The 26,252-nt window shown below is 38.2% G+C and overlaps 1 protein-coding gene and 1 long non-coding RNA gene across 7 annotated transcripts; one reads left to right on the forward strand and one right to left on the reverse strand.

The window, feature by feature from the left end:
* Positions 1–195: 195 nt before the first annotated feature.
* Positions 196–15,273, forward strand: PAP23 (purple acid phosphatase 23). 6 transcript variants are annotated; one of them, XM_077371407.1, is made up of 9 exons: positions 196–622; positions 1,153–1,344; positions 3,384–3,720; positions 8,066–8,283; positions 8,436–8,626; positions 9,022–9,303; positions 9,629–9,774; positions 14,636–14,697; positions 14,939–15,273. In XM_077371407.1, the coding sequence occupies exons 1-9, from the start codon at positions 364–366 to the stop codon at positions 14,983–14,985; spliced, it is 1,734 nt and encodes a 577-aa protein (XP_077227522.1). In that variant the 5' UTR covers positions 196–363; the 3' UTR covers positions 14,986–15,273. The 6 variants fall into 6 exon arrangements, 5 of the variants coding, with proteins under 5 accessions (XP_077227522.1, XP_077227523.1, XP_077227524.1 ...); XM_077371408.1 differs by having other exon boundaries at positions 14,945–15,273; XR_013239771.1 differs by having other exon boundaries at positions 197–622; positions 14,593–14,697; positions 14,939–14,973.
* A 6,067-nt stretch (positions 15,274–21,340) lies between these two features.
* On the reverse strand, positions 21,341–22,499 carry LOC143860582 (uncharacterized). Its single transcript, XR_013239755.1, has 3 exons — positions 22,397–22,499; positions 21,617–21,700; positions 21,341–21,512 (listed from the first exon to the last, which is right to left on the reverse strand). It is a non-coding gene; the product is annotated as an uncharacterized LOC143860582 (long non-coding RNA).
* Between the last annotated feature and the right edge of the window lie 3,753 nt (positions 22,500–26,252).

The following is a 26,252-nucleotide window of genomic DNA, read 5'->3' on the forward strand; positions in this document are numbered from 1 at the left end:
AAATCTAAAACTTTCAAATAATGGCGTTCTTCCAACTCGGCCCCATATGCCCGTTATATCACTAGCTAATGGGCCTTAAAATTTGTTTTTTACAGGCTATAAAATGAAACCTGGGGGCGAATTCATCATTTGTTGTGGCGTAGATTCAAGAGGGTCCCATCCCATGGTTAAATGGTTGGCTTTGCAAAGTGTCATTGTCGTACCAAGAAAGAAAATAGAGGTCCAACTGCTTTTTTGGATAATCAACGGATACTTCTTTTAGGAACTTCATCACCCTCTCTCCCTTTGTACCCAAATCGAAACCTACCCCTTGTGTTCCTTCTTCATAGACAAATAATACAGTCTAAATTCTATTCAGCAGTGATGGGTGACTCTTGTTTATGGAAACAACTGTTTCTGTTCTTGTTTTTGGTAGAAATGGTGGCCGGAAAACACATTCCGACCACCCTTGAAGGCCCCTTTACTCCGGCGACTCGCAGTTTTGATTCATCCCTTAGACAAGGCAGTGATGACTTGCCTATGGATGATCCCAGGCTCGCCAAGAAAGCTCACTCCATTTTCCCAGAACAGATTGCTCTAGCCATCTCTTCACCCACTTCCATGTGGGTCTCTTGGGTCACAGGTATAACTAGTTATCTTCTTTCCATATACCCCATTCAAATTTAGGCCGCCCAGAATTTTTTTTTTTTGAAATGGGACTGCCCATCAAAAGTTATATTGGATTCTTCATTGGTTTCTTTCAGACAGTCCAAAACTATTCTTATTGATAGCATTGAATCAAATTAGGCCCTGATTGGATTGCAAGAAAAATATTTCTGACTTGAATTTTTTTGGAACGTTTTTTTTTTTTCTTTCCACAATTTAAAGGAAAATTATATGATTATGCTTAATTTTGTGGATATTGTCATAAATTGAAGTTCCCTCTGAGTAAAAATTGAATGGGGTTGGTTCAAATTATCTTTTTTACGTGTATAAAAAACGTAGGAAATTTTACAAATATTTTTCCCGTCCCAACTTTTCTTGAAAATTCCTGCAATCCAAACAGGGCTTTAATTCATTTTTGTGTATGTTTTTCTGAACCCATTAAGAGTTTTTCTTGCTTGAGTGTTGGTTACGTATGGAATTGTTGAGTGGTGGGTGTTATTTGTATAGGGGATTCTCAGATTGGTCTCAGTGTGACCCCTCTCGATCCCTCGACGGTCGCGAGTGAGGTTTGGTTTGGGAAAGAAAGTGGTAAGTATCCATTTGTTCAAAGAGGGACATCCACTGTTTACAGTCAGTTGTACCCGTTCAAAGGTCTTTTGAACTACACTTCAGGCATCATTCACCATGTAAGGCTCCAAGGTGAGTGAGAAGGCCTATTCATTCTATTTTTTTTAACCTTAGGCTTATTCATTCTATTATATGTGTGTTCTTGTTGTGTTTGATTATATGACCCCAAACAACAAACCCTGCTAGTGAAGATCTTTGTTACCAAGTATTTCTTTCATCTAATTGTTATAGAACTTGAAGTTAAGGTATATAGCATTCTTAATTTATTATGGGTCAATTTGATTGAAGGTGCACCTTCGTTTAGATAATACCCTATTTCCCCTTTTCCAACATCAATTGGTGGAACTGCGGTGTTTAAAAACTCAGGACTCAGACGAGAACCCTGTCCGGGTAAAAAGGAGTGGACTTTGACAAGCCAATGATTGGTACGATTGATTATTCATTAACTCAGGCGAGTCAGATGAGTTTTGGTTGAGTTGGAAGGGCAAAATTCGGATTTGGATGAGAACTTGGCCATGGTAAAACTGAGCAGGAAAGTCGATGACTCACTAGTTTTTAAACAATTGGTGGAGGCCATTCTCTTCTTTTGAATTACACAATGGTCCCTTCAGTGTCTGCCAAAGACCTAAATCCACTATAAAATGATTTTTGTTTGGGCTTTATGGGTGTGAGAGCGAACTGAAAGGTGACAATGGTTCCTAGTTTGTGACTTTGTGGAAATTAATAAAAATGGTCTGTTTTTTTCTTTTTCTTTTTTCTCTTTTATCAAAAAAGTTGTTGATCAAGGAAAAAGAAAAGTCGAAAACTAGGTGATAAAGGTTTTGTGAAACACAAGGAGAGGAAGAATGATTGTGTTAGATGGTTATTTTGTTGATTGATTAATAAAGATCAACTAGCGAGGCTATATACTGTCTTGATTATCGAAAATGATCAGATGCATCATGTGTGTGTCACACGCATAGTTCAAAAACTTGACATGGAAGTGGGTCGAGTCAAGTAAACTCGAATGCCCTAGTGGTGAGTTACAAAAGCTCGAGCACAAATTTCTAATGTGTGCATTATTTCTATATAAATATTTGAATTTTTTGCAAGTTAACATGTGTAGAATGCCAGCTAGAGTGATTTAATACATTTTAGCTTGAATTTGAGGTTGTGTGTTTAAGTCTTTGGCCCGGTTTTGCACATTTTAACTCTTACTAGTTAACAAATCAAACCATTTTGCTAGAAACTCTGTCAACTCGGATGAGTTTCAATAATATGATCACCTGTGTTTCGTGATTGGGACCATTGATATGATGGCCCATCATCTGCAAGATTGAGGCGTGCAAATAATCAGTTCTTAGACGTCTTCTTCACTACTGTTGATCAAGTATCTAGTATCATCCAATGACGGTGGACCAACACAATGGGTTGGAATTGTGATGGACGACAAGATTCAGGACCCGATCACTACACACTTGGCAGTGGGGCCATGTCGTACAAACCATTTTCCTTATCAAGAACAGATGGACTGAGAAGAGAAGACAGAAAGAAGAGATTTAGCGAATCAACTAACTAACTACAGGAATAGGCTTAGTATAACCTAATTAACTAAAATGATGATTATTCCAAAACGTCTTTTCTTGATTAATATTCATAGAACTTTAATGAAAAAGAAACCTGATTAACTTCTTTATTACACTGTATTTATGTCTTGTATTCGGCTGAGAGTGATTTCTTGGATAATATTGTACACACTACTCGGGGTGGGTGATGTATGGGATAGTAGTGAACACGTTGCCCCAATTGATGTGGAGGAGGGGAACCCCGAATGCTAGGCTTATCTTGTAATTGGGGGTATATATTTGTAAAGGTCCTCTTTTTTGAGTTATGGAAAACATATCCAGTTTCAGGCTCTTTAGAGTGCAGAGGGGGAGAAAAGCTTGTAACCTTTATTTTAGATAACGTGAAATCTTCTCATCTCGTCCATGGACATAGGCATACTTCCAAACCATGTAAATCTTGTTGTATTATGTGTCTATGCTTTACTTTCTTAATTGCTTTCACGTTTGATGCGGATTTATGTTCCACTGTTGTTTTCTAAAGAAGGTTTTCTATTGGCTTTCATGTAGGTCTTGAACCCGGGCAAAGATATTACTATAAATGTGGGGACAGTTCATTATCGGCAATGAGTCAAGAAAATGTGTTTGAAACTTTACCCTTGCCTGGCCCAAACACCTATCCTCATCGAATTGCGGTTGTTGGAGATCTAGGTCTGACAGGCAATTCAACAACAACTGTCGATCATATGACTGAGAATGATCCATCAATGATTTTAATGGTTGGAGACTTGACTTATGCGAATCAGTACCTTACTACAGGTGACAAAGGTGTTTCATGTTATTCCTGTGCATTCCCAGATGCACCCATTAGAGAGACATATCAACCACGTTGGGATGGGTGGGGAAGGTAATCTCCTGGTCATGAAAATTCCAGTTGTAGTACTTTGTCTTTGATTAGTCGGTCTAGTTATGAGTAGAAGTGAACCTTTATTCCTACCAAAAAATAAAAAAGATGTGAATCCTTATATTATTGTTTAATAACTCGAAAAATTGATCCGGCTTGTAAGTGATCCTAGTTGAGTTGACTCGACCAAGCTCCTTGGACACAAAAAAATTTTGAGTTGATTTTTCAAAAAAAAATCTATTAAACAAACTTACATACACACATTAAGTAATTGACAAGCAAACTCAATTTGCTATTGAGTCGAGCTGATTCTCAAGTGGAATTGTTAGAGTTTTTAACATATGTCTTTGATAGATTTCCAACTTTATAAGTGTATGAAAAAATAGTCATGAACATAGGCAGGCCAGGAAACCATTTATCGAAACTTAGTTTGCCAGTGTAGTTCTTTCTGAAGGAGAATTGTTTTTTTTAGAGAATAAATGCAAGCAACTAATATTGCACCTATTTGTTCCCCGGATTCATTTTGGGTATGAATGATGAACACTTTTCAATGTTAGAACTACAAATTTGAACAGGTTTAAATGACGCATGCTGAGATTTCAATTGGTAATACGTCCCATTTGACATATTCAGCATACATGGGATGATCAGGAAGAGCTCTTTTGGACTTATTCCTTGAACTCCCGTTCATACGATCTACTTTGGGTTTAAATGCTTCCATAAGGGATGCTTGCAAGAATTGTGCTCTTAGGAAATGTATAACCTGAGGATCAAACCAAGTAGTTATGTGAATGGTACTCCTGGATAGATGATTTTAAAGACAATTATCTGAATGAATAACATGTTTATGATTTCAATGGAATACCCAAATTTGATGGATTGAATAATTTCAAGTAAATTTTATTACAAGGACAATGATCTGCATTAATAAAAGATGGATCTCAGAAAGATATTATAAGCTATTAAGAATGACTTTTCACTTCTGACATCAAGTGGTCTTCTCTTGGGGCAGTCCGTGAATTTTATTGGAAGAACCAGAATACCCATATACGAAACAAGTCTCCCAGAACATCTCTCTTAAAATGGGGCTCTTTATTTGTAAGAAGCCAGTACTTTCACTGAGAAAACAAGAGTATTCTTCTTATGTTCAATACAATTACAAGTTGCTTGAAATATTACAATGATTAAACAGAGATATACTTTTGTCTTGTTTGTGCTATCATTTTATTTTATTTAGAATGACATTATTTTTGTAATGGGTTTACAAAATGAATAGGGATAGATTGGTGAAATTTTAGTATTTAAATACTTTGACTTGAATGATGTTGAAACCTTAGTGCCCCTGTCAGCTGACAACCAGGTGAATTCCCAGAAACTCTACATGCTATAGTTTTTAAATTGCCGAGGTTTTTTTCCTGGCATTCTACCATGTGATCGTTTATTTTCTTCATGGAAGGGCTACCATCAGAACGTAAATGGGGTTTCTAATCTATCCCTTTCATTGCTTTCTTTGTTTGATCCTTTTTCCCCCTTTAAGACTTGTCCTTTTTTTTGCCAAACTTGTGTTAATAATTTTAAACTTTCCAGGATGTCACATCTCTTTTTTTCTTATTCCTTTATTCACTTAATCTCATAATAATGAGATTACTTTACCTTTATCTCTACTGTCCCTCTTGTTAATATCAAATTAGATGATCAAAAGTGTACTATGTAGAGAAGCCAGATAATCTCACATGGCCTTCCCCATGATTGCCAAATGTATATTTTTAGATCCTGATGGCAACTAAACAAAGATCATTTAGAGGCAAAAAGTTAAAAGCATGAGACAAAATACAGTAGTTTATTTTAGCCTGGATTAGGGAAATGTTGCCACAAGAAATTATTGCCCAAGTTGTGAAGGTGCCTACAGCCCATGCGGTTTAAGTCACTGGATTGAAGATTTGAAACATGGAAATCTTTTCTAAAGAATATTATCGAAGCTGCAGGACAATCGATGGCTGTGATAAATTAAGCATTTGATGATTACTTGTAAGAGAGACACTTGTCTTGCCACATGTCATGAATCAGTGAGAACCAATGATATCCAGCTCCTTTATTTTTTTTGGAGAAATATGCCAAGTAATTGTCCTCAAAATCGCACTGCTGTTGTCGTCATTAGTTCAGTCCAGTGTATCAACTGGCTTCTTGCTCATGTTGGTTTTCCTCTTGGTTCCTCATTTATCATGGATGAGCGACAAATCATGTTACAAAATTATCTAGGCAATTGCTAAGCCTGTGTGCCAGATAATGGATATGTATGATTCTTATTGGCAGTGAAAGAGTGTGCCTATTGCACATCAGAATAATGTTATATATAGGTGTTACATTTGTCTAATATCTTTGTAGTGTTTAATCATGGCCTAGAGCATGTAAAATGTTTTATTTTTCAGACATGCGTGACAATGTATGTAACTAGGTGTTTGATGTTCTAGCACTTCCTAAAGTTTTATCTTAAATGTCCATTATTTTCATATATTTCCGTACGTCCCCGTGATTTTATAGCATTTCCACTTTCATCTGAAAACGATATGTTTCCATTTCTATAACGATCAAAACACATACCGAAACTGAAACTTGAAACCTTGGAGAGAAACGTTAACCCATCTGTTCTCTTTCTCCCTTCGTCATTATCCTCTTCCTTCCTTCTCTTCTCCTTTTCAGATTTAAATAAACAAACCAACTAGATCTAGGAACATGCTCACGGAACATGCTCAGGGCTCACCTAGTCCCCCCGCCACTTCTCTCAACCCTGTCAGAACCACCAATGAGATGAGAACCAGTTTGAGTGTACCAGTTAACCAACTCATGATGCAATTTCTCTCTTGAATGCACAGAGCACGAATTGTACCAAGAACCGTGAAAATTAGACTGCAACAAACCAGATAACTTTTTCTGGTCCGCATTTAGAGCAAGTTTTTAGATCGACCAAGGCTTGGTTTTCAGAAACTCCTTGGGCGGGTGGGAAATCCATTTCCCCTAAAATGCATTTCTCGTGGATGGGAAACTCATTTCCCCTAAAACGTGGGAAACGCGTTTCGGAAACGTTTCCGAAATATGATAAAAAAATGGAGAAATGTTTCCGAAATGCATAGGAACATATGAGAAACTTACGTAAATCATGTGTGAAACGCACGATAAACATATACAACACTCGTAGAAAACGCATGTGAAACGTGTTCGAAACATATGTGGAACTTACGAAAATCATTTTGGAAAAAATACACAAAAAATTGTGGAATAGATATTAAAAAAGAAAACAATAGCATATATTGTAAGAAAAATAAAAATAAGAAAAATTCAAATAGAAATTTGAAATTAACAAAATTTAAATCTACAAAACTGCATATTTCGTGTTTTCATCGTGTTTCATGTGTGTTTTTCTATCGTTTCCAAAACGCTTATAATGCGTTTCCTAAGACGTTTCTCGTACGATTTTCTATTGTTTTCTCGTTTCCCCTAATATTTTTTTCAAGCGTTTTACGTTTCGTTTCCCACCCTGCTAACTATGGACGAAACTATATGTTGTCTGGCCCTGTTTTCCAAAGAAAAATTTGGGACGCAAAAAGTATAGATGAGGCCACTTGTTCAATGATTGGCACCATTCGACACTGGATAGGCCATGCCTGAAATTCTTCTCCACTGGACGATCATTATCCTTTGTGGTCTGTAAAATGGATGATTCAGAAATTAAGAAGGAAATGGTGAAAAAATCAACACAAATCAAGGATTAGGACTTACGATTGTTCATTTCAGGGGAATTTTGGTATGTGGCCCATCCATGGCTTGAATGGATCACCAAACAATTGGACCCTGCCTGCTTTTGCTGCTTGGGAAAAGGCATTCAGACACCATAAACTCTCCTACGCTGCAATAAGGTTTTCTGATGCATGCACATATTACTATAATATAGGTGTGGGGCCCATTTACGATAAATGGTCCCCACCCCTATGGCACGGATTTCTTACTGCTCTGGAACATTAAGCATTTATAAATGACATGTACACACTGCAAATGAACGCGACTTATACAAATGAGTGGGATTTTAATGAATTGGGCTTTAAATTATTGACTTATTTCTTTTCCTGTAATTACGCAATATTTTATCGACCTCAAACTGCTTTGGTACTTGAATTATTATTTTTAAATAATTATCATAACATTCATAACCACTTCCGCTATGCTATTTCTTTATAAAAATAACTGTCACCTTTTGGAATTGTCTCATGGATACCTCCCTGTCATAATTTTTCAACCTTTTCTGATACAATCTGTGCTTCCCAGTCATTTGGTTATTATTTTGTATCACTAGGTTTATGGAACCTTTGACCTCAAGGGTCCCGATGATGGTGATTGAAGGCAATCATGAGATTGAGCCTCAAGTTGATGGGATCACTTTCAAATCTTACACGACAAGATTTTCCGTTCCATCAGAGGAATGTGGCTCCCATAGTAGTTTCTTCTACTCATTCAATGCCGGAGGAGTGCATTTCATAATGTTGGGAGCATATGTTGACTACAACACTACTGGTGGCTAATGTTCTCTCTTGATCCATGTGTCATTATATGCCATAGAAAATATTTTGGCTTAGAAAAAAAATATTATTTCTGATTATGCAAACCTGCTTGTAGGTCCCAGTGACCTTAGTTATATGTGCTGATAATTCTACCCTTTATAATAGGTGCTCAGTATGCTTGGCTTAAGAATGATTTACTTAAGATGGACCGCACAGTGACACCTTGGCTGGTGGCTGCATGGCATCCACCTTGGTATAATAGCTATTCCTCACACTATCAGGAATTTGAATGCATGAGGCAAGAAATGGAAGCACTTCTCTATCAACATAATGTTGATATCGTCTTCTCTGGTCATGTAAGTGGGTATCGGTTCTGCTCGTCTGAATAGGATTGTTCTCTGGGCATCTTATTAGAGTGCTAAATTGGTTTATTACATCTTATTTTAGGGTTTTGTTCTGTTGAAATAAAGGGCATTGCTATTACTTTCCCATTGTTACTTGTATTTATTAACTAAGAATAAAGGAGAAAGTTTTACTATCATTTTTATGGCGGAAGCATGTGTGGGTGCATTTATGAGTGAATCATGTCAATTGCAAAAGAATGCATGTAATATTTTAACTACTTTTATTGATCAACTAAGAAAAATTGAGAAAAACATTGTGAAATAAAATTCGAGATTAACGTTGAGAAATATAATGATCTTAGTTTTTAAGGTTTTCCATTATTGAAAAGTCTTTGTATGCCTGACAGGTGCATGCATATGAACGGATAAATAGGGTATATAACTATACGTTGGATCCATGCGGACCTGTTTACATAACAGTAGGAGATGGTGGAAATATTGAGAAGATTGATATAGATCATGCAGATGACCCTGGAAAGTGTCCTTCAAGTACCGACAACCACCCTGAATTTGGAGGGGTGTGCCATCTAAATTTCTCTTCTGGTCCAACAAAAGGTAAATTTTGCTGGGACAAACAACCAGATTGGAGTGCATTTCGAGAGAGCAGCTTTGGACATGGAATACTAGAGGTATCTTTTAAGTCTTCATTGTTTTAGGGAAAGGGTATCCCTAATCATTGTTTTGATAATAGGACTCCTCGCTTTATTAAACACTTCTCTGATTTGCTGTTGATAGCTTTTAAGGAATTGTAAAAATCTTAATGGCTAACAGAAAAGGGTAACATTAGAAGTGCCATTTTTAAAACAAGGTAGTGTGGACTGTGGATATCATTATTTTTTTGGTCATGTAATACTCTGCACACTATATGATGACTGGGATATAACAGTGTACATATTGCATTATGGGTGCTAATCAGTTTTTAATCCCCCTCCGTTCACTCATTCTCTTTCACAGGTTATCAATTCTACATACGCATTATGGACTTGGCATAGGAATCAGGATATTTATAAGGAACACAGCTCTGGTGATCAAATATACATAGTACGCCAACCTGAAGTGTGTTCCAAAAATATCAAATCGGTTGGTGAATCACCCAATGGGTAAGTCAATTATACAGTTTTTTCCCTATTCATTTGGAAAAGGTACTGAGATCCACGAGCAGAAACAAATAGTAAATTTTAGATGGTCAGAAAGCAAAACCCAGTTATGCATATGCAACACTCCATTAACTACTTGATGATCTGAATTTTCTTTTCAATTTTCAATGTTCTTGAATTGGTAAGAGTTTGGCATCATGATGTAAAACCGGGAAGAGAAATAGAAGAATAAGAAGAGAAGAAGAAGAGAAGAGAAGAGAAAAAGAAGAATAGAGGAGGAAGAAGAAGAACAGAACTAGAAATAGAAGAAGAGAAGAATTAGAGGGGAGAAAATCTATCTTCCAATCAATCTGTAGTCCTACATCATTGGGCCTATAGTTCAATGGTTTGAGCTTTATAGCTGAAACTTGAGGTCATTGTTTCAATCCCAGCTTACCTATAAAAAAAACAGTAATGCATTTCTCTTGAAAGGGAGTGAGACATTTTTCGTGTGCGTGTGCGTGTGCGTGTGCGCGTGTGTGTGTGTGTGTGTGAGAGAGAGAGAGAGAGAGAGAGAGAGAGAGAGAGAGAGAGAGAGAGAGAGAGAGAGATTTCTGGGTAGGAGATGAAAAGTTTATTTTTATGAATTTTTATAACAGGAAGGTATAGAATCTCAATGAAATTTATTAGTTTTTGCAATTTGTAGCCATGACACTAATACGAACCCTTTTTCCTTTGTGTTTCTTGTTCTATTTTTTCTTCGCTGACATGACTCTTTCTCCTTTGATGTTTACCCTTTGGTTGCTCTTAATTCCGATCAGCACTATTTTCTCTAGCAAAAGATAAAGCCCCTGGACCCGATAGTTTTTGTTTGGCTTTCTTTCAAACTTGCTGGGAAACAGTAAAATCGGACATTCTTCGATTCTTCATAGAATTTTTTGAGGGAGCCATCCTTGACAAAGGGACAGGTGCAACTTTTCTCGTCCTCATTCCAAAAATTGAAGGAGCAACAAAAAGCTCGGATTTTCGCCCGATTAGCTTGGTGGGCAGCCTTTACAAAGTCCTCGCAAAGGTTCTGGCGGATCGTATCAAAGTGGTTCTTCCTTCAATTATATCGGTCTGTCAAAGTGCCTTTATAAGCAACCGGCAAATTCTTGATTGTTCTTTAACAGCCAATGAAGCCATTGACTATTATCGGAGGAAGGGGGAAGGTGGCATTCTATGCAAGCTTGACATGGAGAAGGCATATGACAGAGTGGATTGGGCAGCATTAGATTTTCTCATGGGTCGTATGGGCTTTGGGGGTCGGTGGAGAGGGTGGATCCGGAACTGCTTATCGTCCGCCTGGTTTTCTGTCCTCATCAACGGATCAGCAAAAGGATTCTTCAAATCTTCTAGAGGATTGCGGCAGAGCGATCCTCTCTCTCCTTTTCTTTTCCTGATTGTGGCCGAATCACTGTGCAGACTGCTGAAAAAAGGAAGTGAGTTGGGGCTATATCAAGGGTTCCTTATTGGCGAGAGTAAGGTGGAAGTATCGCTTCTTCAGTTTGCGGATGACACTCTTCTGTTCTGTTCTCCGGTCATATCCCAGATTCTGAACCTTAAAGCTATGCTTCGTTGTTATGAGATGGTTTCGGGTCAAAGATCTAATTTCGCAAAATCTCGGTTGTTCGCGATCAACGTTTCTGAGAGCGATGCATCATTTTTCGCCGGAATTATGGGGTGTGGTTTAGATGTCTTTCCAGCAACCTATCTGGGTCTTCCTCTTGGTGTGGGTCGACCGAAACACAACCTATGGGCTCCTATTATTCAAAGGATTGAGCGACGTTTGGCCACCTGGAAGCGACGGTTGGTTTCCAAAGGAGGTAGATTAGTGCTTATAAAGGCCGTTCTATCCAATATGCCGATATATTTTCTATCTCTTTTTCAATGTCCCTCCTCGGTTGCTAAACGCATCGAACAAATTCAGAGACGCTTCCTGTGGGGCGGATCAGGGTCTTCCAAGGGGGTCTCCCTGATTAAATGGAGTATGATCTGCTTGCCTACTAAAAATGGAGGTTTGGGTATCAGGAGGGTTCAGAGTTTTAACCAGGCCCTTATGGGCAAGTGGCTGTGGAGATTTGGCGAAGAACAATCCTCTTTGTGGGTCCGGGTCATTGGAAGTAAGTATGGTTCAGATCATGGGCATTGGGACTCTGTTGATAATTTTAAACTCAAAGGTCTCACGGTTTGGAGGGACATCTTGAAGTTGAAGTCGTTATTTGCTCCTGGCGTCCGATTCAGAGTATATAGGGGGGATCGGATTCGGTTCTGGCAGGATCCTTGGTGTTCAGACGATCCTCTTCAAGTGATGTTTCCTGACTTATTCATCGTTTCATCTCAGAAAGAGGCCTGGGTATCGGAATGTTTTGCAAGGGAACATGGGAAGGTGGCTTGGTCTCCTAAGTTTCGCAAAGACTTCTTTGTTAGGGAGTTAAACTCTTACAGCGCCCTCCTCTCCTTATTGGATTCTTGCTTCATCAAGTCTTCGGGCGTAGATCGTCGGATTTGGATTTGAAATCCTTCGGGGATATTTTCAATCAAATCTTTTTATAACCATCTGATCCCTTCTTTAGTGGAGCATGTGTCCTCCTCGGTTTGGAGACAATCTTGCCCTCCGAGAGTTGCTTTCTTTGGGTGGTCGGTTAGCTGGGGCCGCATTCAAACTATGGATTTTTTGAGGAATCGAGGAATGTGGTTGGTAGATCACTGTCCTCTATGTTTATCCGCTGGGGAATCCATTGACCACCTTTTCATACACTGTAAGGTCGCTCGCCATATTTGGGGTCTTATTTTTTCTCGTTTTGGAATCAGTTGGGTCCCCTCCAATTCTATGGCTGAATTCATTCAGAGTTGGGCCTGGACTCCTTGGAAAAGGAAAGGCAGAACGCTGTGGAAGATGTGTCTCCTGGCCTCATGGTGGTTCTTGTGGAAAGAGAGGAATGCTCGTATCTTTGAAGGGAAGGCTAGATCTCCCTATTGGATTTATATTCAGTTGATAGCTGCGGTCATATCCTGGGCTCGAAGCCTTCCCCTGTTTCGTTTTGTTTCAGCTTTCGACCTCTGGGAAGGATGGTCAATCATATGCTTGGAATCGGCTACCAAAGTGAAAATCCTCCCCTCCTGGATTCCTCCTCCTCCGGGGTCCCTGAAACTTAACTTTGACGGATCGTCTATCGGCAATCCAGGAATGGCAGGAGTAGGGGGGTTATGTAGAAACCACAAAGGGGAAGTCCTCTGGGCCTACTCGGGGCCTATCGGAATGGCAGACTCAAACGAGGCAGAGGTCCGAGCCGTTCATAGCGGGCTTCTCTCGATGCCTCGTCTAGAGTGCGACAAAATTATTGTCGAAGGGGATTCCTTAAATGTTATTCGCTGGCTTTCGGGTAACGCTTCTCCCCCTTGGCGATTTTTGCCTCTCTTAGAGGAAATAGAGGACAGAGCTAAGGGCTCCTCAATAGTTTTTCGCCATGTCAGGAGATCAGCCAATGCGGAAGCAGACACCCTTGCCAAGAAAGGAGTCTTTCGGGCCGCGTTTGAGTGCTTTGACTATCTACCTCCTTGAATTAATGTACTGCTATCTTTGTTCCTTCAGGACCACCTCGGTTCTGTTTTTACATATATATATATATATATATATATATATATATATATATATATATATATTCTGTTGCCCTTTTCAAAAAAAATATATTCAACTAATACTTAAGCAATGATTGTATGCATTATCATGTCATGCATATTAGAATCATCAACAGCTGGATGAGTTCAGCCTTTATTAAAACCAATTTCGGTTAAATCAACAGCACTTAGAGGTTCTGCCGTAGCCCGCGCCGGGGGGGGGGGTGGTGTAATTTTATTACTGTACAGACTGTGCTTTGTCACTTTTTAGAGTTTCTATGCTCATGGGATCAACTGGACAATATGTTCCTATGAGCCATCCAAAATCAGGTGATGAAAAGCTACACTTATAGCGAATGCTTACCATGAGAATTGCACACTGATTGTTCTGCGCCCGAATGTCCAAAACATGGAACTTAATGCTGCGATCAATGGGACCTATGGCAATTCTGGGGTGCCCATATCACATTGGGTGGGTCCATAACTCCCACCAATGTAGTGTGCAGATTAGGACTGTCCCTTTTAGCAATGTAAAATATAAACAGGCAGAACGACAAAGTGGGGGCCAATTGTTCATTGATCTATAAAACTATTTATCTGCTTAGACCTTGCTATGGATAGGCCATGCCAGACTATTTCCCATCTGTTCCAACACCATAAGATGCAACAGAAAACAGGATATTCCTCAACATAGTAGCATCTTGAAGATAAAAAAAATTGGCATACATTTGGAGAAAGTTCACATCTCTCTCTAGCATCCCTTAAATAGATAGTCTTTCAAATAATCCTGTTCAATCAGTTCTGAAGTCAATCAACCCATGAATCACCTTAATTAAGCACAAATAAAATGAGAAGTCACAGTCCATACTCCATCCTTGAAACCTACAAAGTCAACTGGGTTTATGCCAAATCTGGCAGTCTTGGCTTCTGCAGTTAGGATATCGAAGTCCTAATCTGGGTTACAAGTGAAAAAGCCAATCGGGTGAAGGCTGAGTTCATCCAGCTGTTGATTTAAACAAAATTGCCTAATATTTGAAGTTATAAACCTATCATCAATAGCTGCTCTTAATTCTTGACTCAACAGCAGCTTTCCTATATTCAACTAATACGTAAAGCACTAATATTTCAATTAATGTTCAATTGCTTGCTCATAATTTGGTTGATTTTATTGATCTTTGCCAGAGGGAAATTCCGCTGAATTGTATCCTTTTCTTGGCTTTATCAGAGGGAACAATCTCCAAGCAGAAAGCTCTTCATTGGGCCAAATCCATGTTAACTGGATCAAAGGTTTGCTCACAATTTGGATGATTTTGTTTATCGTCACCTTCGATGAATGGTATATATCTTGATGACAATTTGGTCCGACCAGTCTATTAGAACTGGTTCAGTGCAAGGTTTGTGAATAAATCAAAACATTGCTCTTTGAATGTGTCCATAGCCAATATAAAATCTTTTAACATTTCAGATTGTTGAGGTTGCATATGTTGTTTCTTATGCAAATACATGACTGCCCTTTGCTTGTTGGCAGCTACAGTTATTAGGATGGAAGACATAACAGGAGCAGAAAGCATTTGAGATTGTTGAGCTTGCTTGTTTTCATATTGGATCTTCTCCTTGCCCGATGAAAGGAGCAGGATTAGAAATCATTTTACGAATTAAAATTAAAGCTTTGCTTACTTCTTTGTAACTTTGAGACTCAAAGCATGAATATAGATCACTTCTTTGTAACTTTGAGACTCAAAGTGTGAATATAGATCCAAATCACGGAATTTGTGCATGAATATATAGATCCAGACTTTAAATTGATTTGTTAGGCTACTTTCATCAGAGGGTATGGTAGTCAATTAATCTTATTATAACATTTATGATAATCACTTATAGAATGATGTTAGAAGAACATACATTTTGTCGTAGTTTATTTTAATAATTGATGCTTGAAATAATCAGTTGACATAATAACAATCACTTTTTAATAATTCAAAACAAACAAGGCCTAAATAGTCATACCTATAAGATACTTAATAGTAATATAGATATTTACTTGTTTTTGTGGGGACTATTTAGTTTGGAAGTCCTGAATTATGTAATCATGACATAAAGTTTATCCTAGTCCTAACTGGATTAGAGATAGAGTTTGAGTAGGATTCTAGTTTGATTTCTATAAATATGGATTTGTGTAGGAAAACATCAGATCTTTCGAAGGAATGAACTCATCTCAGTTTGCTTTGTTCCTTGTGGATTTAAGGTTTTTTTCTCTTGTGAATTCAAGGGTCTTCACTAGGTTGAAGTCGTTCTTCGCCTTCTTTTCGCGAAAAAGGATTCTTCCTGCTTATATTTTAGACTAGGTGGGAAACTTGGTATGGAAAAGATTTAAAGGGCCTAGCCTGATTTGGCGTACACCATTGTATACGTAACATCCTCTTTTCGCCAATGCCAAAATATTCATCGATGCAGCTGCTTCCATGACCACATGACAAAGGATTCCTCATGAATCTCAAGAACATGGGAACCTTGCTCTCCTATTCCCATCAATAAAATAAAAGAAAATCGGAAAGGTCACGAATGAGCTAATAAATAGAATTTAAATTCATGGGGGTCCCGTATTGTCAACCCTAAAATTAGGCACTTCTACCCAAATAGCCTATAGAAATAGAAGTCATTTCACTAATCATTTGATGCATGACTTTATTTGCCAACAACGGTTTCCTGACCGATTGCCACTCGGAGTGCCATTACACATCTTTACCAATGCTCTGTTTGGTTGCTGGGTTTTTTTTGTTCCCAGGATTTATGTGGGTAAAGATTTAGTGGTCACATCAGCTTTTTCTTGCTGACATCAGCAAAATTTTGTTTTGAAAAGGGTGTAGAAATAGAAGTCATTTCTATTTCACTAATCATTTGATGTATGACTTTATTTGCCAACAACGGTTTCCTGACCGATTGCCACTCGGAGTGCCATTACACATCTTTACCAATGCTTTGTTTGGTTGCTGGGTTTTTTTTGTTCCCAGGATTTATGTGGGTAAAGATTTAGTGGTCACATCAGCTTTTTCTTGCTGACATCAGCAAAATCTTGTTTTGAAAAGGGTGTTATCTCTTTCTCTCTCTACCCTCTCTCTCCACTCATCATAATATCTTTATCTAATTAATGCTTGTCCCCTCTTTTGTCTCCTACCTTTACCCACATAAATCCTAGGAAAAAAAAAACCCGGCATCCAAACAGAGCAAGGGAAATGATATCCCCCCCTAAATGGATAAAATCCCCCACTGTAACGGTTTCTCTGAGAATGTTTCACTGCTTGAGGATAAATTCACCACCTTTAACGTTTTTTCAATACCTTTAAAACTTAACGGATAAGGTTAAAGAGGAGAGGGGGGGATATCACTTCCCCTTTTACCAATTATATGTTGGAACAGTTTATACATCATTATTTATCCTTTCCTATGCAAGGAGATTCACTGTATTCCTCATACTCGTCCAGTAATTCTTTTTTCTGAATTGGAAAAAAAAAGAGGAATAAAATCATAAGAAAATAGCAAACCTTGTTCCATTCTCCCTGTTGGTTTTGATTTTGGGAATTGATTTTGAATCCAACACTGATTATTGGACTCAAAATTGCATTTCAATTCGAGTCCAATAATCAGTTTTTCACTCAAAATCCAAAACGAACAAAGCATTATAAATAGAAGAGTGCTGCCACAGAAACCAGTTGCCTAACCAGAGGAACCAAACAAATTCGTACACGCCACGTGGCATAAATAGGGGTAATTTTGCTAATTTAACAAATAAAAGAACTATGATAAAGTCAAGCTGTTAAAGTGTGAAAAGATTATGTGCTGGTTCCATACTTGGTTCCCAAATCAGTTACCAAAACGTTAGGGCAGAGATATGGGGGTCGATTTAAGATATATGGGGGTCGATTTATCACTGCCCTAACATTATTCTAAATTCGATTCAAAGAAATCTTTGAAAGTGATTTTATTGTCAAGTGAGATTGTTTCTCCTCAGTCCAGGCAAAGCCCAAGAAACAGCCCTCCACCATTTTTGAGAAGGGCTGACATTTAAAAAAAACACATGGTTTTTGGATAGATTCATCTGAGTCTTCACAAAACGTGAAAGGCTGATTCTTGGCTATGTACTTAATCGCGATGGAGGTGGAACAACCACACTTTGCTTACCTATTGTACACAATTTGAAATGAGCTATGGATTGATACGACCATGTATTAAAAAATTCAAATCATTCTACAATACATGGCCCAATGGATTGAGGCTTTTGGGAATTAGGATAGGTTGTCCTGCATGAGATCCACTCCGGATAGGTTTATTCATTCTTTTTCGGAGAATTATCTTTATAAGATCTGTCGCACAGTAAAACAATTAAGAGAGAGATTGGCCACTTGCCTGCCATAAAATTTTAAAAAATATACATACAAGCGTGGTCGGTGGGTGGGATGCCTAATCTGACTTAGTCTAAAGTCAATACATCTCATGCTACAACAGAATTGCACGACTGGAACGTAACACCATTGTCCATGTTTAATATAAGTAAAACCAATCACTCTCTCTCTCTCTCTCTCTCTCTACCATTAATTAAATTAGAGAAGATTATAAGTGCACTTTAGGAGTAGAGAGTGATTTATCTAGTATTCTATTTGAAGATGTTGTTACAAATGGATACTCTCATGTACACTTGTGTATGGGCAAAAGTATGGAGTAGATACTGTAAAACAATTTTTACTATACTATATTTTATATGTTGTGCTAACAATCCATAGGCATACGGTTTAATAAGTTAAACGCGAGAAGATCAGACATAAATACCTCCATCTACGGCTTTTAAACTTTAGCAGAAAGATGGCATTCGATCATGGATGATACCGATCCTAGGCAGAAAACAGTGGACGGCTACACTTTCTCTAAAAGCCTTATGCTGATTTCAATGAGAAATAACCACCGTTAAGAATGTGAGATAAGGGTTCATATCTCTCTGTCATGAACCATCCACACCAAGGTAGTTCACCAACTAATGTGGCAGGCTCATCATCTCCCAATGCCCCATTGCAAATGACATAAGATTGATAAAGATACCCAATTGGAAATACGTTTATTTATACAAAATAACAACATATAAATATACTTTAAAAAACAATGCATGTGGGTGTGTGCAATACTTGATTAGGGATTGTCATGTGATGAATCACAGATCTCTAATCGAGGGACGGCCACACGATACAGACAATGGGTCGATGGGTCGTTCGACGAAAAGATGACAGAGACTGAGTGATCGAATATTGAGTGGACTCTATTATCTTGCTCAGGGGGGCATCATTTGTCACAGTACGTATCAAACACTAGTTTATTTATTGACAACCATGCAGCATAATACCTTGCATCACTTCATCCTCAGAGAATGTCATCAATGAGATCATGAAAGCCACTAACCTTAATTGGGAGAGACCCAAGGAATTCAAGAAGCCTACCAACTTACCATAACTAAAAAAGCTTCTTCATTTTTCTATTCCCTTTTTGTTACTATGGTTATGGTGAGTTAATCAAGAAGTGACATCGCGTACTCTCAATGGAAAGAAATATAGCTAGAGGAAACAAATACAATTTTCCCTCTTTGGTATCTTAAATATTTACACTTTCTTCTCACCGATACGATACGCACGCACAGCATATGTAACAAGTTGGTGGGCTTTCACTCCGTGCGGCAGCAATCGAAAAAATGATGAGAAGAACGTCATGTGGGTGGGCCAACTCACTCTCACCACTTTCTCATAATAGGGCCCACTAACTGACAAACACAAGAGTGGGCCCAATCTCTATTTTTCTCACGTGTTGTTCAACCAACGAGTAACGGCAGCGCAATTTGTGGTTAAAAATAATAAAACATTGGGTGGTGAATCTACCAAAAGATAGGGGTTAGTCTGTAAATAAAACAAAGTATAAAGGGAAAAATGGCACCCTTTCTCTCAAAATAAGATATTAATGGGGCTCCACTCTACACGAACCCTTTTTATTTGATAAAAAGAAAGATGATACAATAATACCACAAAACCAACCCTAATTCAGAACATGCGAGAGAGGGAGAAACAAGGCTAAACACATATGAGCGACAAACATTAAGCCTAAGAGATCAAAATGCCCAATACTAGTGAATTACATAATCAGCTAATTTGGAAGGGGTATGTTTGGCTCTTTGTGAGCGTTTTGGCCAAATTTTCTTGTGACCTTTCAGCCATGATTCTTTTGATTCCTCACTCTGCGCAAACCTTAGCCAGATTACTGGCACATCACCACCCATCTAATAAGTGGGCGGAAAAGGTACCCATAAAAGGTTTGGATGGAGACGCAGATTCAGTTTCCACGATTAGAATTACGTGGGTAGCAGCATTTTTGTCCCATATTGGGGCCCACTAGAAAACACGATCACGCTGATATCACATGGCCGGGCTCAGTCCCTAGTTGTCTCATTTGAAAATCTAGAATTCGTGATAGCGAGTGAGTCAATACCCTTGGGTGAGTCAACAGTCAACATCAGGGCAAATTAGAGTTAATTTATGGGGGAGGATATTCACAATTCACACCCCCCCCCCCCGGCCGCCCGTCGAGCGTTGATCGTTTAAGTCTCGATCTAACAGATGCAATGTCCCCTTGGAATGAGGCTATGATCATCTGGATCGTCTCAAGATCAATGGTCTTAATTCCACTCAGATGTCGTTGTTTGAGACCCAAATTGCTCACGTTAGGCTCGATCCTAACGGTGATATCCAGACTCCCAAAAATTAAAATTAACGTGACACTTAGTCCTCCAAATAAGACAAAATATAAGGGGGAAGCGAACACATGAATTTCAATGTAGCTCTATGCGAAAAGCAGATGGTAATAATCCTCGAGAAACATTAGGGCCCGTTTGGATATATTGTATTTGGATTTGGAATTGAGTTTTGAATACAAAATGAATAGATCCGGCAGCTCATGTTGAGGGAGAGAGAGGGAGAAGGGGGTACTTCCTATTGGAAGGGAGAGGTTGAGGAGCAAAGAGGGTGAAGGAAACTGCCAGATCTGTGGATTTCCAATTTCTTATTTGCACAGCTTATCTGAAAATCTGATTTTTTTTCACTGTCAGCTGCTAAATTTGAAATCCAAGAATTTGATCGGATCCAAATTACAATACAAAAAGGGCTGTAAATGTGAGAAATCCAAATCAAAATCTTCTCCGCATCCAAACGGGCCCTTATATTTCCGTTGCAATTCTCGAAGCGTTTGTATTCATTGACACATGTCTGAAATCATCTCTGCCTTCTGTTTTTTTGTTTTACTCTAATAAAGCTAAAAATTCTCCTGCATTTACAATTCGAAATAAGCTACAAATAAGAGTAAACAAAAAAAAGAAGCTTACCTACCAAAAAAAAAGCTTACTCAAGTCAGGGGTGCCTTTACACAAATAAAGGGGGTGCTGATATCATCACCCCTAAAGAGACGCTAAATTAGCCTCTCCCGTAGCTTGATAGGTGCATCCGTCTCTTCAATTTTTGAAGTTTTTTCAGTAATTTTAGAAAGGAACAATTTATGAAAAAATCACAAATGAGTGAATGACACTCTGAGTTGAATACTCAAATATTCAATATATCCTAGTAGGATTGTGGAATCCAATGCTATTATTTCCTATTATGGAAACTAGTTGCAGACCCGTGCGATGCACAGGGCGGACCAAAAAAAGAAAGTTTAAGAAACGAAAACCAAACATTCATAAGTAGCATATAGAGAAAATTTCAACAAAAGGGCCATAAGAAATCCATCCAAAGGATATATATCTTGAACAAAAAGTAATGAATTGCCCAAAAACAAAGGAATTCATTACATTTCTCCTAACAAATCATGAATCCGAAACAAAATTAGAAATAAATAAGTTGCAAGGAGGACATGCTCAGTGGCTGCACAAAGATTTTGTAGGTTGCTGTTAAAGAATCATAGAGCCAAGGAAATTTTAAAACATATCAAAATGGAGGACAATTGATAAAAGATTTATCATACCTTGAAATAAATGGACATTAGGAACATGCTCATTTGTTGCACAAAGATTTCGGAGTTTTCTGTTACATAATTATAAAGGCAATGGAATTAGGAAACATAGCAAAAATGCCAAATACCAAGCCCAAAGTTCCCGGAACTCAAAATAAGAGATGGTTATTTGTACCTCCGATAACCAATCTGCACTTTCTTCTCAATAAATCATATGTAGCTGCAAGCCATGTTTATCTGAACACTTTCTCAGACACTCCTGCAAACAGTGCACAACGACATTAATAACTGAACTTCAAATAAAAGCAAGATCCAACATGGAACGGTAGCCAAAATAATCAAATTTCAGCAAAGATAAAACAGAATGAGAACCAAAATGCTATACAAAATTACATGCACTCGATAACACAGAGAAGAAATATCCCTTCGGCAAAATCAATTCCCAAAATCCAAATTGAACAGGGACTTGGATTTTGAGACCTGATACTCACTCCAAACATGTTCCAAATATTGCAAGCATTCTCAAAATCCAAACATATTGCAAGCATCTAAATCCTCGAAAGGTAGCATGGGGAAGGTACTCCAAATAAAATAAAAACAAATAAAAAAGCTATGCTCCGCTAGATCGGTCTCAAAATAAAAGCACCAAGACAATAAAAATAAAAGTGAACAGAAACCCTTAAATCTCAAAATAATGCAGTGCTTTCATCAGTGAAAGGTACACTGATGTATTGACATGTGTGTGCATATTTAAAAATATACTTGTATTTTTCAAAGAAAAATACACAGAAGCCCATTTATGGAATAAAAGAATCAAGAAGAAGAAGAAGAAAAAAATGAAAAATGAAATAAAAGGAGCTATATCAACAATTTGTGCCCCCACTTGCTTTTACCATCAAACCACACTATAATCCCAGGAGAAACTTTAAGCAGTGCTAAATGCCAAGGAAATGACCTTTATCGGATGCTCGTAGACCCTTGATGATCCTTAATGCCTCATTTAGGATTCCACTAAGAGAAATTAAACTGCAATTAGAAGACCATGAACAGAAGTGAAGTTAATCAAATTCATGTGCTTGGATTCAATAATGTCTCAAAGAAAAGCCTGGTTTCTTTTATATCTTAAACAACAGGGACTCAACGTCTTAACATCCAACAACTAAAATGTAAAAATATTTAAAATCCATCCAGATTGAACATAAGTCATAGATAAAATCAATAGCTGGAAGTCAATAGTTCATGGGGGAGAAAATAGTCAAAATACACACACAGAAAATGTCAAAGTCTGATGCTAGGTTGCTGTTCTCTCCTGAAAAAGTGCGCTGTTGAATGGCTTTATGTTAAAGGGGCGACAAAGAAAATAATAGAATTAAAGAAGAAAGAAAAAGAAAACAATAGCAGAAAAGACATTCATATACATAAAAAAATCCCCAAGAATGAACCTTAATTAATTACGCAACAAATTAAGCCTTTTGAGTAATTAGTTGTTTTCACACAAAGCTCCCTCCGAACCCGATGTTTTCACCTTCAACCCCATCACCGAAAATTCATGGATCCATCCTCCCAATAATATGCAGAAAATCAAATGGGAAAAGACAAAACCTACCCACTTTCCATTTAAATTTTCAATCATAAAAATAAAATACAAAGTCAAATAACCCAATTTCCTGATGATATAGTAAAACAGAAATACGTTATTGTCCTATTAGCATGGGACATATGGGCCGGGTACAATGGAATTAGGATTACCACTTGAATTCCACCGAGGGGCTGTTGGGGGTGATTGCTCATAGCAATCGGAAATGGATGGTATAAACTGGATATGAGAAAATGTTGAAAAGAGATTAAAATTTGGCCAAGAGAAACTTCGAGGCCATTTGAAGAGTACTGTGATTAAACTCTGTGATGAGAAAATGTTGCTGGGTGTGTGAAGTTTATGCCTTTCTTGAAGCAGATAATAGCCAGGAAGAAGCAGGAAAAAAAGAAGAAGAAATGAATAAATATATATGAAAAGAGTCTTGTTCGTTTAGAATGGAAGAGGTTATTTCATTTGTAACTGATTTTGAGGGATTTTAAGAGATGAGGGGGAAGATGCAAAGAAAAGGGTTGAGAGAGAGAGGGTCGTTGAGCCGGAGATTGGGCAAGTGAGAAACTTAAAAGCCATTTTGAGATGCTATGAGCTCATTTCAGGCCAAAAATCTAATTTCCACAAGTCTAAAATTTTTGCTTTGAATATTCCTGAGGAGAGGGCTCTGGAAATTGCTGTGATTCTGGGATGTCAGCTGGACGCGTTGCCTTCCTCATATTTGGGCCTTTCGTTAGGGGTTGGTCGACCGAATAAAGATCTGTGGGTTCCTATAGTTGAGAGGATCGAGAGAAGATTATGTACATGGAAAATGAATCTTGTTTCTCGTGGTGGTAGGCTTGTGCTGGTTAAGGCGGTATTGTCCAATATACCTATATACTTCATGTCTTTATTTAAATGCCATATTAGTGTCTCCTTTAGGATTGAACAGATCCAGAGGAGATTCTTGTGGGGTGGGAATGAGGATAAGAGAGAAATTGCTTTGGTCAAATGGGAGGAGGTTTGTGTCCCCATAAAGTTTGGTGGTTTGGGTATCAGGAGAATTAGAGATTTTAATCATGCGCTCTTGGGTAAATGGTTATGGAGATTTGGGGATGAGCATGATCGTTGGTGGGTCAAGGTCATTAGAAGTAAGTATGGATGTGATATGGGGAGATGGGAATCCTTGGACTTGTTTGCAAAAAAAGGGTTGTCGGTTTGGAGAGACATTCTAAAAATGTCTTCTCTTTTCAAGTTAAAGGTTAGATTTAGAGTGTATAGGGGTGATAGAATATCATTCTGGAAGGATGTGTGGTGTGGGGATGTGTCCTTTACGTGTCGATTTTCGAGATTATTCAATATGGCTTCAAATAGGGAGGCCTTTGTTAGCGATTGCTTTGAGTGGAATGAGGGTGTTCTTGTGTGGAACCCTGGGTTTAGAATATCATTTTTTAAGTGGGAGGTGGAATTGGTCTCTAACCTGCGGGCCCTTCTTGAGGGTTGTTACATTAAAAGGAATGGAGAGGATAAAAGGCTTTGGATTGAGGAACCTTCTGGGACTTTCTCGGCTAAATCTTTCTATAAAAGTATTATGCTCATTTCTAACCCTTCATGTTCGGCAAAGGTATGAAAATTTCATTGCCCACCTAGAGTTTGTATCTTTGGTTGGGCGGTTTGTCGTGATAGAATACAAACTATTATTTTTCTGAGAAACCGTGGTATGTGGCTTATTGATCATTGCCCACTATGTTTGCATGATGGGGAATCTGTGGATCATTTGTTTATGCATTGTTCGTTCTCTAGGATCATATGACAATTCATCTTCATGAGATTTGGGATTTGTTTGGTTTTTCCAAAATCTATTCCGTCGCTATTGCACCAATGGGGAGGGGTTCCTTGGAAGGAAAAAGGAAAAACCTTGTGGAATTTTTGTTTACTAGCTACGTGGTGGTCTATATGGAAGGAGAGGAACTTTAGAGTCTTTGAGGGGAAAGCCATGAATCCTCATTGGATTAAATTGAAGATCATCACCTTGGTTATATCTTGGGTGAGATGCCTCACATCCTTCCGGTTTATATCGGCTTTTGATCTTTGGAAAGGGTGGCAGAAGGTGTGCTTTAGTGTTGAGCGCAGAGATCTTATTTTGCAAAGGTGGAAGCCCCCTGCTCAAAACATGTATAAGGTTAATTTCGATGGTGCGAGTTTCGGCAATCCGGGTCCGGCAGGAGTGGGAGGGGTTTGTCACAATGATAAGGGGGATGTTATGTGGGCATACTACGGCTCTATTGGTGTGTCTGATTCCTCAGATGCGGAAGTGAGGGCGGAACATTTTGGCATTTTGAATATTGATAGAAAGTTGATGGATCAGACAATTGTTGAGGGAGATTCGTTAAATGTGATTCGTTGGCTGAAAGGTGGGGTGGCTCCTCCGTGGAGATTTCTTTCCATTTTTGATGAGATTGAGGACTTAACTGCGGGGTCCACTATCGGCTTTCAACATGTTAGAAGATCGGCAAATGATAAGGCGGATGCGCTAGCTAAGCGTGGTGTCTCCTGTGCTTCTATTATGTGGTTCGACCACCTTCCTCCCTGAGAAGGGGTTTTCTCTGTATTTTGTTTTTTCTTCGTTCCTGTTTCTTTCTTGCTTTCTATTGTAGATATGGGTGGTCTATCTCGGCCTCCTAAATTTGTTATATATAATTATTGCCATTTCAAAAAAAAAAGAGAGGGTCGTTGATTTTGGGAGGATTTGTGGGGTCTTTATGAGATTTAATTACTAATTTAAGGAGGTGAATCGGGAAAGGTGAAGAGACAAATATTTTAGGAAATGGAAAAGATATACGTTGAGAGGATTGAGAAATATTTAATGGGAAATCTTAAATGCTTTAAAATTGCCTTAAAAGTAGCGATGCAATATTTAATACCTCAAAAAATAGGCGTTTAAGTTCCTCACAAAGCCATAAATTGCGATTTTAAAAACCTTTGCTAGTTGCGATTTTGGAGAGGGGCTGCCACGTGGCACCACCACGGCTTAGAGGATTCCGCTTTACTTACTTATATATATATATATATATATATATATATATATATATATATATATATATATATATAGGATGGAGAACCTCATTAATTTAAGGGTGCAAGACAAAATAACAGAGCAGATTCTTACACGCCCCTTTTTTGACATGGGATAATTACATTTACACCCCCTCTAGTTTCTGACACATCCACTTCCACCCCTATAGTT

This window comes from Tasmannia lanceolata, unplaced genomic scaffold (assembly GCF_043159265.1).
Source record: "Tasmannia lanceolata isolate RefF3 unplaced genomic scaffold, GAP_Taslan_0.1 ptg000037l, whole genome shotgun sequence".
NCBI classification, from domain to species: domain Eukaryota; kingdom Viridiplantae; phylum Streptophyta; class Magnoliopsida; order Canellales; family Winteraceae; genus Tasmannia; species Tasmannia lanceolata.